Source organism: Coenobita brevimanus, chromosome 54 (assembly GCF_032717465.1).
Source record: "Coenobita brevimanus isolate Jiangsu-jjx chromosome 54, ASM3271746v2, whole genome shotgun sequence".
Lineage (NCBI taxonomy): Eukaryota > Metazoa > Arthropoda > Malacostraca > Decapoda > Coenobitidae > Coenobita > Coenobita brevimanus.
In genome coordinates, this window is record NC_137007.1 from 39706213 (window position 1) to 39720242 (window position 14030).

The 14030-nt window shown below is 41.3% G+C and overlaps 1 protein-coding gene across 1 annotated transcript in view; it reads right to left on the minus strand.

Annotated features, from left to right (window-relative positions):
* The window catches only part of LOC145401115 (uncharacterized), a 273880-nt gene extending 260748 nt beyond the window's left edge, over positions 1 to 13132 (minus strand). The window contains exons 1-5 of the mRNA XM_080273486.1: positions 13073 to 13132; positions 6072 to 6522; positions 4749 to 4934; positions 3762 to 3920; positions 2420 to 2649 (exon numbers count right to left, since the gene is read on the minus strand). Coding sequence (XP_080129612.1) covers positions 2420 to 2649; positions 3762 to 3920; positions 4749 to 4897 — 538 coding nt within the window. The 5' untranslated portion in view covers positions 4898 to 4934; positions 6072 to 6522; positions 13073 to 13132. The remainder of the gene's footprint in view (positions 1 to 2419; positions 2650 to 3761; positions 3921 to 4748; positions 4935 to 6071; positions 6523 to 13072) is intronic.
* Positions 13133 to 14030: the final 898 nt, after the last annotated feature.

The window sequence follows — 14030 nt, forward strand, 5'->3', positions numbered from 1 at the left end:
GAGAGAGAGAGAGAGAGAGAGAGAGAGAAGCAGTGAGGTAGGTCAAGAGGAAGAAAATTGGGGTAATGATGATGGGAACGACAGAGATGTAAAGAAGCGTGATGATGAAACACAGAAAAGAGGGAGAAAGAATAATTGAAAAGGAGAAAGAGGAAGAAGGAGAGGAAGGACGAAGAAGAGGAAGGGGAAGAAGGGAAGCGAAAGAAAAGAGAGACTGAAAGAAAGAGAAAGAGAGGGAGCGAAAGAAAGTGAAAGACTGGAATGCCGAAGGAAAGGAAGAGAACGAAAAGGGGAAAGTGAAAGAAAGGTACAAAAGAAAGATGAGAGAGAAAGAGAGAGAGAGAGAGAGAGAGAGAGAGGGGCTACTGACTCTGATATTCGCGCCGCACAACACAATCTGATATATGAAAATTGGCGCACAAAATCCGTATATTGTTACACTTAAGCTGTAATATTTCTCCAAACTGAATAAAACAGTGTGGCGTCAGCTGCAGTAAATTATCAAGGTGGTCCCATTGCCGAAGCTTCTACTAACTGTTATTACGGTATGTCTGCTTTCATCTGAGGAACTGGACTATTCTGACTGCTGTAAATGTGGTTGAGTGAGATTCTGTGAGTCGATTGGAGATACCAATTTGTCTCCTTGGTTACTAGTCAAATAAATCTACAATCTGACCACACTGAACTAGTAGTAATAACAGTAATAGTGGTAGTAGTATACCAAAATTTAAAGTTGCAAGTAAGTTGAAAAGGCTAGGTTTTTCTAATAGTGTTAACACTCCGGAACCAATGCAGAAAAGTCAGTTATAAATGTTGCAATTAAGATACAGCTTACAGTCAAGATACGGAAAGAGAGAGGGAGAGAGAGAGAGAATCTTCCTCACCCACATAACCCTCATTTCGGAATCGCCCTAACCTACTTTTGTCTTCCTTTTTCCCTAATTCACAAACTTAATAATCTTCACTCTCACACCCTCCCCCCCTCTCTCTCTCTTTTTTCTTCTTTTACTTCCTCCTCTTCTTCTTCCTTTAACACTGGCATATGCCTCTCCTTTCCTTTCCCTTCTCATTGTTTTCATTCTTGTCCTGTCTCATTCCTTTAACAATCTTCTTTCCAACTTTCCATCTCATCCACTTCTCCTTCGTCTCGGCCATTCCTTCCTTATTTTTTCTCTCCTACTCCTTTCACATTCCTCATTCTCTGTTCCCTCCTTGTATCTTCCTGTATAATCCTCTTTACCACTCTTCTATCACCGTTTGTTCCTTCCTTCCATTCCCTTCGATGTATGTACGATTTTTTATTTCATCCGCCATGCAGTCTGCTTTTCTCTTTTATATGTTTTGAATTTTCCTACACACTTAATTTCCGCTTCTACACATAAGTCTTCTTTCTTACCCTTTTTGCATGTTTTCTTTTCTCCAATTCATCTTTTCTCTCCAGTTATTTTATAAACATATTTTCTATCAATCAATCTACCGGTATCTAATCTCCATTTTTGCCCTATTTTCTTTCCTTTTGCCTTTACACTTTCCTTAACGGTTCTATTTTGTGTGCTTTGTTTGCGATATATTTTTCTTTATACTTTGCAATACCTTTACCATATTCAGCTTTTTTTTCGTTTTTTCCCATCCATTCCCCAACTCTGCCTCTCGCTCTATCATCTTATCTTTTCCCAGTCCCTTATCACTCCCCTCTTCTCTTTCCTCTCTACACACTGTCATCACCACAACACCTCCACCACAATAACAACCAGTACAACCTACACTAATTCATCATATTCATCATCACCAAAATTTTAAAGTGGCATGTGACGCTTGGTTACCTCAAGAAAAAACATATATATCGTTGAAATATAAACAAAGCAAAATTTCAAGTGTTAATGTTAATATCTGCTACATCTATGAGATTATTTGCACACCCATTACAATGTTGAGATCAAACACTAAGTGAAATAATACAGATATATGCACTTGGTTTCTGTTCCAGTTGCTTAAACACACACACACACACACACACACACACACACACACACACACACACACACACACACACACACACACATTTCCTGGCTTTACCACACACGCAAGGGTCAACTTAAGGCTAACTAATACGAACTATGCAAACTCTCGGACATATACTTGTTAACAAAGAGCGAGAGAGAGAGAGAGAGAGAGAGAGAGAGAGGAAAATTCAATATTTGCTTCCACTCACCCAAAGACAATCATTTTGGTTCATATTTCACCGCTCTCTTCCTCCTCCTGGGTTTTCTCTTTCCCGTCTAAACTCTCTCTCTCTCTCTCTCTCTCTCTCTCTCTCTCTCTATTAGGACACACACACACACACACACACACACACACACACACACACACACACACACACACACACACAAATAAATAAATACAGAAAAAAATCACTAACCTGTTGCCCCTCTGATGGCATTGTTGTTGCTGCCACCGTTGTTGTTATTGTTGTTATTGGCGTTGTTATTGTTGGAGGAGGATGAGGAGAGGGCAGCTTGTCGTAGTCTTGAGGTTCTTGTCCCACGCACGCCCACGCCCATAACCACGTCTTCGGAGGATGATCCACGGCGCCCTGTGACTCCGCCTCCTCGAGATTTTTCTTCGAGGGATGAGCCGTTCTCTTGAGGTCTGTTAGTGAAAAAGCAGAGGGGTTTGAGAGAGAGAGAGAGAGAGAGAGAGAGAGACCACCTGGCATTCACGTACTGGCTTTAATTATTTTATAAAGGTGAGGCTTCCTACTTCCTTGTCTCGTAGTGCTTTGAATAAAATTAAGATTTTCATTTTTTTAATTCGTATCCATAATATTTCGTTCCTTATATAACATCCTTACTTATTCAACCCCTATAATAACACGATGTCTTTATACAGCTGATTCTTAGTACCGGTACCTTTAGACAGTTTAATCTAGCAAAGGTAACCACCGTAGTAGTAAGTGGTTTAATGTGAGGGGAAAATGGGGAAACAGTGGAATCCCTGACTAAATCGGAAAAAATAAGTCTTTGGAGGGAGAGGGAGAAGGTAGCTGAGTTTAATTTGATGAAGGTGAGGTGGTCCGTAAGTTTATCAATTATTCGGCACAAAGGGGGAGAGAGAGAAGGTCAGATGAGAGGAGGGGAGAGCTGGTTTGAGCACCTGCTTCCCTCTCTTCTCTGTCTTCTCTTATTTTTGCTCTGCTTCCTCTAATGTTGATGCTTATGATTACCGAAGGATTAAATTCTTTATTCAGTCTTAATCTACATCGGTAGGGAAACTTGCATCCTGTCTTGATTAAATACAGTACTACTCTAATCAAACCCTCTCCTAGTCTTATATATTAATATTAGAGTATATCATTATATGATAACGGTAATCAAACTAACCTAACTTAACCTCAACACTTATAGAACAAATATTGCTCACATGGCTAGAGTTCAAAATTGATTAGCATTCCGCTTTTTTTTGCCTCGTGCGCCGAAAGTCGACTGAAAGCGTGTCCTTGTTCATTCCAATAGATTACGAGTAACAACTTAGATATAACCGTATTCTCAAGCAGGAAGTGCCCAAATCGACGACAGTTTATAAATTAACCAAAGTAAAAGCGTTAAAATCAACCTGAACTTGTAAATTTGTCCGAGAAAAGTGCTAACATCGACCAGTCGGTAAATGTGCCCAAGAAAAAGAGCTAAAATCGCCTAGAGTTTGTTGGCCTAAGAACTACTCCAAGAATCGACTAGAGTTCTTAAGTTTTTGTCCTGGGTTACCTTTTAGCCTCGTGCGCTGACAGGTCAGTTGAAGACGTGTCCTGGTCCCGCCCTGCCCTGCGTCGCCGCCTGCGGTAGGCCAGGTAGGAGGATTCCTCCCCCCCGCCACCACCACCGCCACCACTCTCCTCCGACGATGATAGCTCTCCCGTACCGTACCTGAGGGCGAAATTAAAGAGGCTGTTATTTATATACCATTACTTATATCAGGTGACTACGGTGTTTTCTGTTGCTGGAGAGGGAGACCTTCTTATGATGGCATCAAGTAAGTAGGTGGACCAACTGCCTGATTGTACAAACGTCTTTCAACTACTTCCCTCTCCTCTAAAACGAAGATGGTGGATCGCCGGAGAAGAGCATCTTAAGACTGCATTCCAATGAGTTCGCGTTTCAGATGAATCTGGGGTTACAGCAAAAACTACTATTACTCTGCTATTGAACTATGTAAAATAAGCTGCAAAGGGACGAAAATCTGGGTCAATTTAAGGTGAAAGACCTCTAGCAGAGTTGCCCACCCATGTCAATCACCAGTCACAAAAAAGTAGAAGATTACATAAATGAGCATAAAAACCGAGATGTCCGAAAATACAGAAAATCGTTTAGACCTTTAAAGCCGACCTGTATATTTTTAAATTTCACTAGAGACCTTTGTCACCGGCACACTCACTTCACTAGTATTACAAAAAGAACACTGTGTGTAACTTTAATTTTCTTTCCACCAACAGCAGGCCATCCTATCGCCTTCATTAATTTTCCCACATTAGAGCAAGTAAGATAACTCTAAAGTGATTTTGCTCTGGGGAGATTAAGAGAAATTAACTTACGCTCGCTTCAGTCCCTTGCTCCCTCTTTCCTAAAAATATGTTTTTGCTCCTCTGTTTTTAGGTAAGTTTATTATATATTTGATTTGTATCACTCACGTATATTTACTGTCATCTCACTATATTTGTTGAATACTTTCTCTCTCTCTCTCTCTCTCTCTCTTACCTTGCCGCTATCTGCTTCCTCCTCTCGTCCTTATAGCGTTGGATTCTCTCTCGTTTCTCCATCTCTGCTCTCTCAGCCTCTGTCATGTCAGCAGTCGCTCCCGTGTTTGCCACCCCACCTCCGCTACCCGCATTCTTCTGCTGAACCATCTTGCTGACTCCTCCGCTACTACTGCTGCTGCCGATACTGAGACGGAAAATTAGAAAGAATATGATACTGAAGCCGTGAAGATAAATAGACTTGATAAATCCTTGTGTGTTCCTTTCAGTATCTCAGAGTATTGAGTGAATATCATAATAATGGTGTAATATTTGGTAAGCCATCTTGCTAACTCCTCCGCTACTACTGCTGTTACGATACGGGGTGGGGATGTGATTTAATGTCTAATATTTGAATGATGCTATGTAGGGAAGAAACTTCTTTGACTGTAAGATCACTGTAGTACAAATTCATCACGAATTAAGGAAATATACTTGTACTGCTCATACGTTAATGTAGAAAGTTTCTGATGTAATTATTCCAGGTAAGTGAAGCGTGCGCGCACACACACACACACACACACACACACACACACACACACACACACACACACACACACACACACACACACACACACACACACACACACACACACACACACACACACACACACTTTCATAACATCCCATATTCCTCCTTACATCCAACTTGGTAAAAAACATACTTCGAAATTTACCTCTATTAAAAATCATTGCAACTTAACGAATGGCAAATCTTATTTAGGAAACATTACTGCAACGTTGAATGATATAATAAAAATCCGTTATACTTAAGGGTTTGATAGAAATTGCTTCACCGTGTAAATAAGAGGTGGTTCTAGTACTGAATTAAACCACTGAGGTGAAAAAGAACGAATATCATCTAAAAGGGCGTAGAGAAAAAGAAAAGAAAAAGAAATTATATAAATAAATAATATATATATATATATATATATATATATATATATATATATATATATATATATATATATATATATACACTGTATATATGTATATATATATACTGTATACTGTATATGCTCCCACATATATGTAAATCAGAACAGAAAAGGAATGCATTTTGGGGAGTATGCATTTGTGGGACAATATATTTAAAGCTTTGAAATAAATTCGGAATAATTTTAGGCCAAGACATCCGAGGCGAGTGAAAATCCGAAGAATTGGGGTGGGAAAACATTTTTGCTCTCTCTCTCTCTCTCTCTCTCTCTCATAACCGTCCATTCTTGTCTCTCATCCATCTTCCTCTTCCTCCTTCCCCATCTCTCTCTCTCTCTCTCTCTCTCACCTTATTCTCTTCTCAGGCGAGGCAGATCTCTCATGGTTCTCCTTGCTCTCTTTCCCCTCTTTCTTCTCTCCCTCTTTCTTGTCTTTCCTCTCTTTCCTTTGAGCTTCCTTCTCTCTCCTCTCTACTTCTTTCTGCTTCTCGGGGCTTCTCCTCTCTACGCTTTTCCTCTTCTCACTCTCTAGGCTTGCTCTTTTCTCTTTCTCCCCACTCTTTCTCTCTCCTAAGCTTCTCCTCTTCTCGACTTCAAGTAATTTTCTTCTCTCTTTTTCTTTGTTGATTCTCTGTTTCTCCCTCTCTTCGATTCTCAGCCTCTCATACTCCTGCTTCTTGTCCTTTCTCTCTCTCTCCTTCTGTCTCTCCGCCTCTCCCGTTCTCTTTTCCCTTCCTCCTCCTCCTTCCTTTCTTCTCTCCTTCGTTCGTTCTCCTTCGCTGGTCTTCCCTGGCGAGCGACCTGGAAAAAAAAAAAATGTAAACCAGAGGAGTAAACAAGAGAACAAACAGAAAGCAAGACAGATTGACAGACATGTAGGTAGGTAGACAGGAAGCTATATATGCAGTTATTGAGACACTTCCCTACAGCTAGCTAGCTTGATACTAACTAGATAAATTGACTGACTGACAAAGAGATAGACAGATTAACCTATACCGAATTTTGGAGTTAAAACACGGTCTACACCGAGTCTAGGGTCCTAGCGAAGTGGTTATGTCTTATTACTGCAAGACATTTCTACAAGTCTAAGAATATGGCATTCAGAGAGAGAGAATCAATACTAACAAATTCAAAAAAAAAAAAAAATGACAGAATCCATAAAACACTGAGTCATAAGGCGAAAACTGTCCTAAATTCACAAGAGCGCGTCATAATTCCTCAAGTTCAACCTAACCTGAGTCAGCTAAAGACATCTCCCGAGTAGGAATAGCGCTTCGGATGCAGCTAATGATTGTCATAAATTCGCCACCGTCAACTAAGACGATTTCGTGACAGGAAAGATGTGCTTAATGAGCTAAGTGACGCAGAACTGGTAAAGCAATATATACCACTTGGCCCGTGCAGGCACAATTTTTGTGACAGATTTGGTGCGGGAGACCCTAACAAGACCAAAGGCAAGAAACAAGGCACTCACGCCGGAAACGAAAGTTATTTTAATGCTACGTTACCTTGCAACTGGAAAAATGCATCTTTGTAGTGGTAACGACCTCTTGTGCGTTTCTCCGTCGTACTGTAAATGCAATCCATCCCGCTCGCGGCGGTGGTAGTGTTTGTTTACAGGATGATGTGGTGAGGCAACTTGTCCACAGTATAACAAAATGGTAATAAATACTTTCTAAAACAAGAATTAATCAGTTAACTTTTCTTCGAAAACATTTAAGAAAAATATTGCAGTAATTCCGGATTTATTTTTACCTCTTTTCTCTTTTTTTTTTTTTTGTGTGTGTATGTGCTTCTGATGTAGCTGTAGAATAGCTTTGGTTGATCACTACTTTTATTTATGATATCCTCCTCAAACTGTTTTTGGGCTTTCCTCCTTATTCTTGTATAATCATTTCTTGCCTGTTTGTAATTATTATATGCCCTTTCACTATTGTGTCTTCTGTATCTATTCCACAACAAATCTCTCATCTCTTTTTTCTGTTGATTCTTTACATTCTGTTGTTTCTTTACAGCTTCTTTGTGCTGTGGGATGTACTTCTGGACTCCTATTTCATAAAGTTCACAGAATTATTCATATATAGCATTTAAATCTTGTTCTCTAAGCTCCTTTTCCCAAGCAATTTCTAAGAAGTACTTCTTATTTAGGTCATGATACTTTCCCTTTTTATAGTTTAGGCTCTTTTTGTAACTTTCATTGCTGTTATCTATGTCATATGCAATCCTGAAATTGCAATTTAGTACTGCATGGTCGCTTTTGCCGAATGGAGGGTGATAATATTAAATTGTCAATACCGTTTTCTTGCCTAGTAAATATGAGATCTAGCATTGAGGGCACATCGAGTCCTCTTTTTCTGGTGCTTTCCCTTGCACAAGATCCAGGAGCTTTTGGTCCCAACAGCTTTCTTGGCTTATTATATCTAGAGTATTCCAATTTTTATTTGTATTTAGTGGTAGGTGGTGGCGACCATCATCCACTCACTTGATGTAGTGCTGCCTACTTCTTCCTTAGCCTTCAGCATTCTTTTTCTGTGCCTGCCCTCCTCTCTTCCTATTTCTCCCATCTTTCCTGTCACTACTTAATGCTTTTCTTTCCATTACAGGTGGCTTTACATTGAGTGACAAGCCAAATGGTTTCCTGTAAGCCAAGAAACCATTTACAACACTGGGTGGTAACCATATAACCAAACCATACGTGCTCCCTACGTGTCAAGTGGGTTGGTGGAGGGTTAGTGCCCCTCCCTGTAAAACAAATAACTCAGAGTCAAATGGCCACCCCGTAAGGGATTATGACGTCTGGCAATAGATAGATAGATAGTGTATTTTTCTTCACTTTTCAAAACTCCCTAGTGCCACATACAGCAAACCTCTATCTCAGCAACTTGTGATATCTACCTACCAAAGTCTCGACTTTGTTATGATGAACTACTCCTTAAGTCTCACATTTCTGATTTTCACCTATGATTTACGTTTTATAAGTACGGCCCCAGAATCCTTGCACAAACAAAGTCTCCTCGCAAGGATAAGTAAAAAAAGACCTATAAGAAAAATACAAGAAGTTTGAAATTCCCGGCGAGGTTTGAAGGTGAGGGAATGTGGTGGTGGGTGCGCTAACACCTGTGGCTGTTGGAGCTATCGATCTTTGAAGGCAGCGTTGGCAGTTTAGCAGAGTTGGCCCTCTAAAACGACTCTGGTTTTCTATAATGTGAGATGAATTTTGGGGGAGGAACTTTCTTGTAATTCTTCGCCATGTTTTAGTGTGTTGATCATTGCGTTTCTTTATTTATATCGTTTTATCTTATGTGTAACCTTCATCTTTCATACCAGAATTATTGTACTTCGTTCTTGTCAATCAACATTCCGCAGAAAGTTGGGGTTTGTATGATAAAGGAGTTTAAATAAAATTCTCTCTCTCTCTCTCTCTCTCTCTCTCTCTCTCTCTCTCTCTCTCTCTCTCTCTCTCTCTCTCTCTCTGTCAGAATACTTGTCCGTGTCAGTCTCAACTTTTCACTCACCTTCCTCGACATTCTCTCTCTCTCTCTCTCTCTCTCTCTCTAACTACACGTAAATTTCCCTTCACTTCATTAGGCCCGGAAGAGGCCCTTTTAAGCACTCCCAAATTACTTAGCAAAGAGAGAGAGAGAGAGAGAGAGAGTCAAGGTCCATTACCACTGGGAGTCAGCTTAGTGTGAGTAATTACTTAATCCCTTCACTTTGATGACGTATATTTTTATTCTTGCTGCCACCAGTTCAACTATTTGCATTAATTCGGGTAGTTTAGAAGCTGATTAGTGACAAATCTAACACCTCCAGTTTGAAAAGTCTATCCTGAGTTATATGCCTACCTCACATATCTATAATTCGTTCATTTTAACTTGGCAGATTTTTTCAACTGATCCCTTATTACTCAAATGTTAAAAATACAACACTACTCCCCTACATACTTTCAATAACACTTCCTCTGGTCTTGCTTCATATTCTAATCTCTCGTTACATTTTAGTATTCAGGATGGAGAAATGCTAAGCCATGTTAATTTTAACGCCCAATTAAAGTCAACAGCGTCTAGTTCCCGCCTGCCTAACAACCAATCCCCGTTTTTGAATTATTATTTTTTATATTTCTGTTTCATCAATCTTGCCCTAACCACTCTTTCACCATCTGCAATTTCTTCTTCAATTATCCCCTACAGTCTCCTCAGTTCCCTGACATTCTCTCAACTTCTTCCCCAGTTTCCCTTCATTCTCACTTGTATCTCCTCATATCCAGGATTCCCTTAGCCACTCTGATTTTCCCCTCCATCTCCCCTCCAGTATGACCTAACCTTTGTACTCTCTTGAACTCCTATGAACTGCCTCTCACCTTCACTTGGACTCGCGTATCTTTATCTAATTTCCCCTAAACCCAGTTTGTCAGTCTCTACCTCAGCCTTCTCCCAATTTTCCCATTTTCTTCCTTGCCTCCATTCCCTTCCTTGTTCTCCCCCAACCTTTCCCCATCCTCACTCCACTCAAGATTCCCCTAACTTTCCCCTCAACTTCTGTCTTAATTTCAGTTCCACTCTCATCAGTTAAACGTTCTCTCTCTCTCTCTCTCTCTCTCTCTCTCTCTCTCTCTCTCTCTCTCTCTCTCTCTCTCACTTCTTTTATCCATCTGTCTCTTACCTCTCCTCCACCCTTCTCAGTTCTCCCTAAATCCTCCCCTCCCTCACTCTGATTCTCCTAACTTTTCCCTCAACTTTTTTCCCCAACTTCCCTCTATCTTCAGATCGACTTCCCCCAACCTGTCATAGTCTCTCAACTTCACTAAATCTCTTCATACTTGTTCATTCTTTTCTCTTAACCTTCATGATTTTCACTCGCACCCCTAACTCTGTCTGTCTGTCTGTCTCTCTCTCTCTCTCTCTCTCTCTCTCTCTCTCTCTCTCTCTCGCTCTCTCAGGGCCAGCCAAGTCAAGGTGGTGGACTTCTGAGAATTTGGCTTAAGACGATAATGTAGCAAGTTTATTTTCCCTGCCCGAGAGAATATTTTTAATCTCCGCATAAATTAGGCTGTCAGGAGTTGCTGGGAGGCTGCAGGGGCGTGTTGGGGGAAAGTTTGGGTTAAAGTTGGAAAAATTGGGTCGAAGTTGGGGAAGAGGTTGGGGAAATTTAGGAAAATAGGTGGGGGAATTTGGGAAAGGCTAGGGACATGGTCTGGAAAAGCTGGGGAAAAGTCTAGGTAAAAGTTGGGAAAAATGGACCGAAGTTGGGGAAGAGGTGGGGAAAAGGGTTAGAGAAATAGGTTGGGGAAATTGGGGAAAGGCTAGGGATATGGTCTGAAAAAGTTGGGGGAAGTATGGATAAAAGTTGGGACAGTTGGGTCAAAGTTGGGGAATAGGTGGGGAAAAATGTTAGGGAAATAGGTGGGAGAAATCTGGGAAAGGCTAGGGATATGGTCAGAAAAAGTTGGGGAAAGGTGGGGTAAAGGTGACTGTATTAGAAATCGTGGGGAAGTTTGGGGAAAAAGGGGGAGAAAGGATGGGAAATTATAGGCGATATTATGTACAGTCTTCAATAATTTGGGGAAATGAGGGTGAAATGATGGGAAAAAGTGTGGAAAATGATGGAGAAGAAGGTGAGAGCTGTGGTGGGGAAATTACGTGTATGATGGAAAAAAGGTGGTTATGCGAAATATTGGTAAACAATGTTGCGTAGGGTAGGAAAAAAATAAAGTGTTTCTGTGTCATAAGTTGGCTCAGATACGAAGTGCGTATTGTGTGTGTGTGTGTGTGTGTGTGTGTGTGTGTGTGTGTGTGTGTGTGTAAAGATAGATATGTGAGGTGGAGCCAAGAATTTCGGAAACTTTAATAAATGAATGAAGGGATCCATAGCTTAATCACTGAGCACTCAAATAGCAGTTCTACGCACGCTGTTCTTTCTTCCCTCTTCCTGTTTCTGGATCTCTCTCATCCAAAATTGGCTGAAGGATAATGATGATGATGATGATGACGATAAGGATGATGATGATGATGGATTGGGAAATGCAAAAAAGTGGATGACAGGCAGGTGATGAGCTTAGTGAAATTAAGGTAAGTTAGGGGAAAATCAGGAACGAAGATAGACTGCGGGAAAAGACAGGAGGCTTGGGGAAATAGCGAGAAAGGATGAGGGAAAGTAAGGTAGACTTAGAATAAAATTTGGGGAAAATATGAGGAAAGGTAGCATTGTAGGGAACTTCATGGAAATATATGGAAAAGATTTTAAGGATGAAGAAGTTAGAAGCTGGAAATATGTGTCTGTCTTTCTATCTGTCTGTCTATCAGTCTGTCTTTAGTGTGCTATCTGCCTGTCTATCTGTCTATCCGTTTATCCGTTTATCTATCAGTTGAGGCTAGCTTATCTATCGCCTAACACCCCAGCCACTGTAGCTGTCGTTCCTAATTCATACATAACAGTCCGGGCAGAGAAAGAGGCAGGGTGAGGCAGGAAGGTACGGCAGTGTGAGGAAGTAAATTAAGGCACGGTCAGGAAGGAAGGTAAGGCACGGCGAGGCAGGATGGGACAGGAAGGTAAGGCAGTTTGATGTAGGAAGGAAAGGCAGGGTGAGGCAGGAAAGTAAGTCAGGTTGGGGCAAGGAACAGAAAAAAAAAATATATGAGGTAGGAACTAACAGCGAGATTAGGAAGGGTGGGGAAAGAAGGGAGACAGGAAAAGGTAAGTACATTCAGGAAGGGAGGCAGACAGGTTAAGCTAGGTAGATTAAGGAAGGGAGACAAGACAAGGTGCGGCAGGAAGAGAAGGCAGGGTGAGGCACACAGTGGCGTACCTCTGCCTCACTCTGGTCAACCCTTGCCTCACCTGGCAATTACACTTCGATTATACAGGGCTGCCTTACCTCTCTCTCTCTCTCTCTCTCTCTCTCTCTCTCTCTCTCTCTCTCATACATTCTTTCACTGCTATCACCAAGACAGTTTTGCTCACTCAGTAGAGATTTTTCGAACAGGGGGAGTTAAATAAAACCTACATTAACTCCATCTCTGGAGGTAAAGAAGAAAAAAAAAAATCACTAAATTCAAGGAGTTAAGGTGTAAGAAGCACGATGACCTCCCTGGCAGAGGCTATAGATAAATTTCTGGCATTATCTTGAAATTAAACAACATGGCGTTAATGCACGACCGTCTGCGACCAAAGATTTCACCTAGGAAAACGGAAAAGTCTACAAAAGGTGCACAGCAGAAGAGCGCAAGCAAGAAACACAGAGTATAAAAGGAAGACCACAAATGTCCTGCATTAGAGTGATTAAAAAGGGACACTAGACAATTACAGAGATGGTACAAAAGCAGAACAACACAAATAAGTCTTCTCTTCGTACCTTTGAGGGTGTGTTGCGTGTGGACGTGGTGGTGGTGTTGCTCTGTCTCCTGGTCCGGCTCCCCTGCAACAGAACACAACACAAACATTACTCTCACAGACATATACCTCAAGGCGTCGTAGAGGGGTAAATAGGGGATAAGGGGGTATGCTGAAAGGGTTAGGGGGCTAGAATTAGAGGGATTGTGAAGTTAGAGGGGGAAGAAGTGTTAGTGGATGGATGGGAATTAAGGAGGGATAAGCATTTCTTGAGATACTGATGGCTGGGATTCCCTATCATGAATACTCACTTCAGGATTGTTGTGGGAAAGAAAAGACGGGGATTAGATGTTGTGTGGGTTGGGGGATTTCCCACATAGACAGCGACGATCCATCAGGGAAGACGGTTGAGAAACTGTGATCAGGAAGCACTGAAAACATGGAAAGAAATACGGAAGACAGGCACAGGTTAGAAGGGAAGAAGTAATAAAGAAGGACTGAGGTGAATCGGACGGGAAAAGATAATAAAAGAGAGAGAGGAGAGCGCTGAGAAGAAATTATAAAGGAGTTGTAAATGTGTATGGAATTTAAGAGAGAGAGAGAGAGAGAGAGAGAGAGAGAGAGAGAGAGAGAGAGAGAGAGATCTTTAGGGAGCAGGTGGGGAGAAAGAGAGCCCCTGGGGAGATGTCAAGAGGGCCAGAAGGGAGATTTCAACCACAGGCTAAAATTGGCAATGGAGAGAGAGAGAGAGAGAGAGAGAGAGAGAGAGAGACAGAGACAGAGACAGAGAGAGAGAGAGAGAGAGACAGAGAGAGAGACAGAGAGAGAGAGAGACAGAGAGAGAGAGAGAGAGAGAGAATAAACTGAAGGAAGAAAGCTGAAGAAGCAAACAGCTGGAAAAGGAAGAGAAATAGAAAAGTTGATAGGTTAGATGATGAACCTGAGGGAAAGGAGAAAGAAAACAAAGCAGAGAAGAGGGA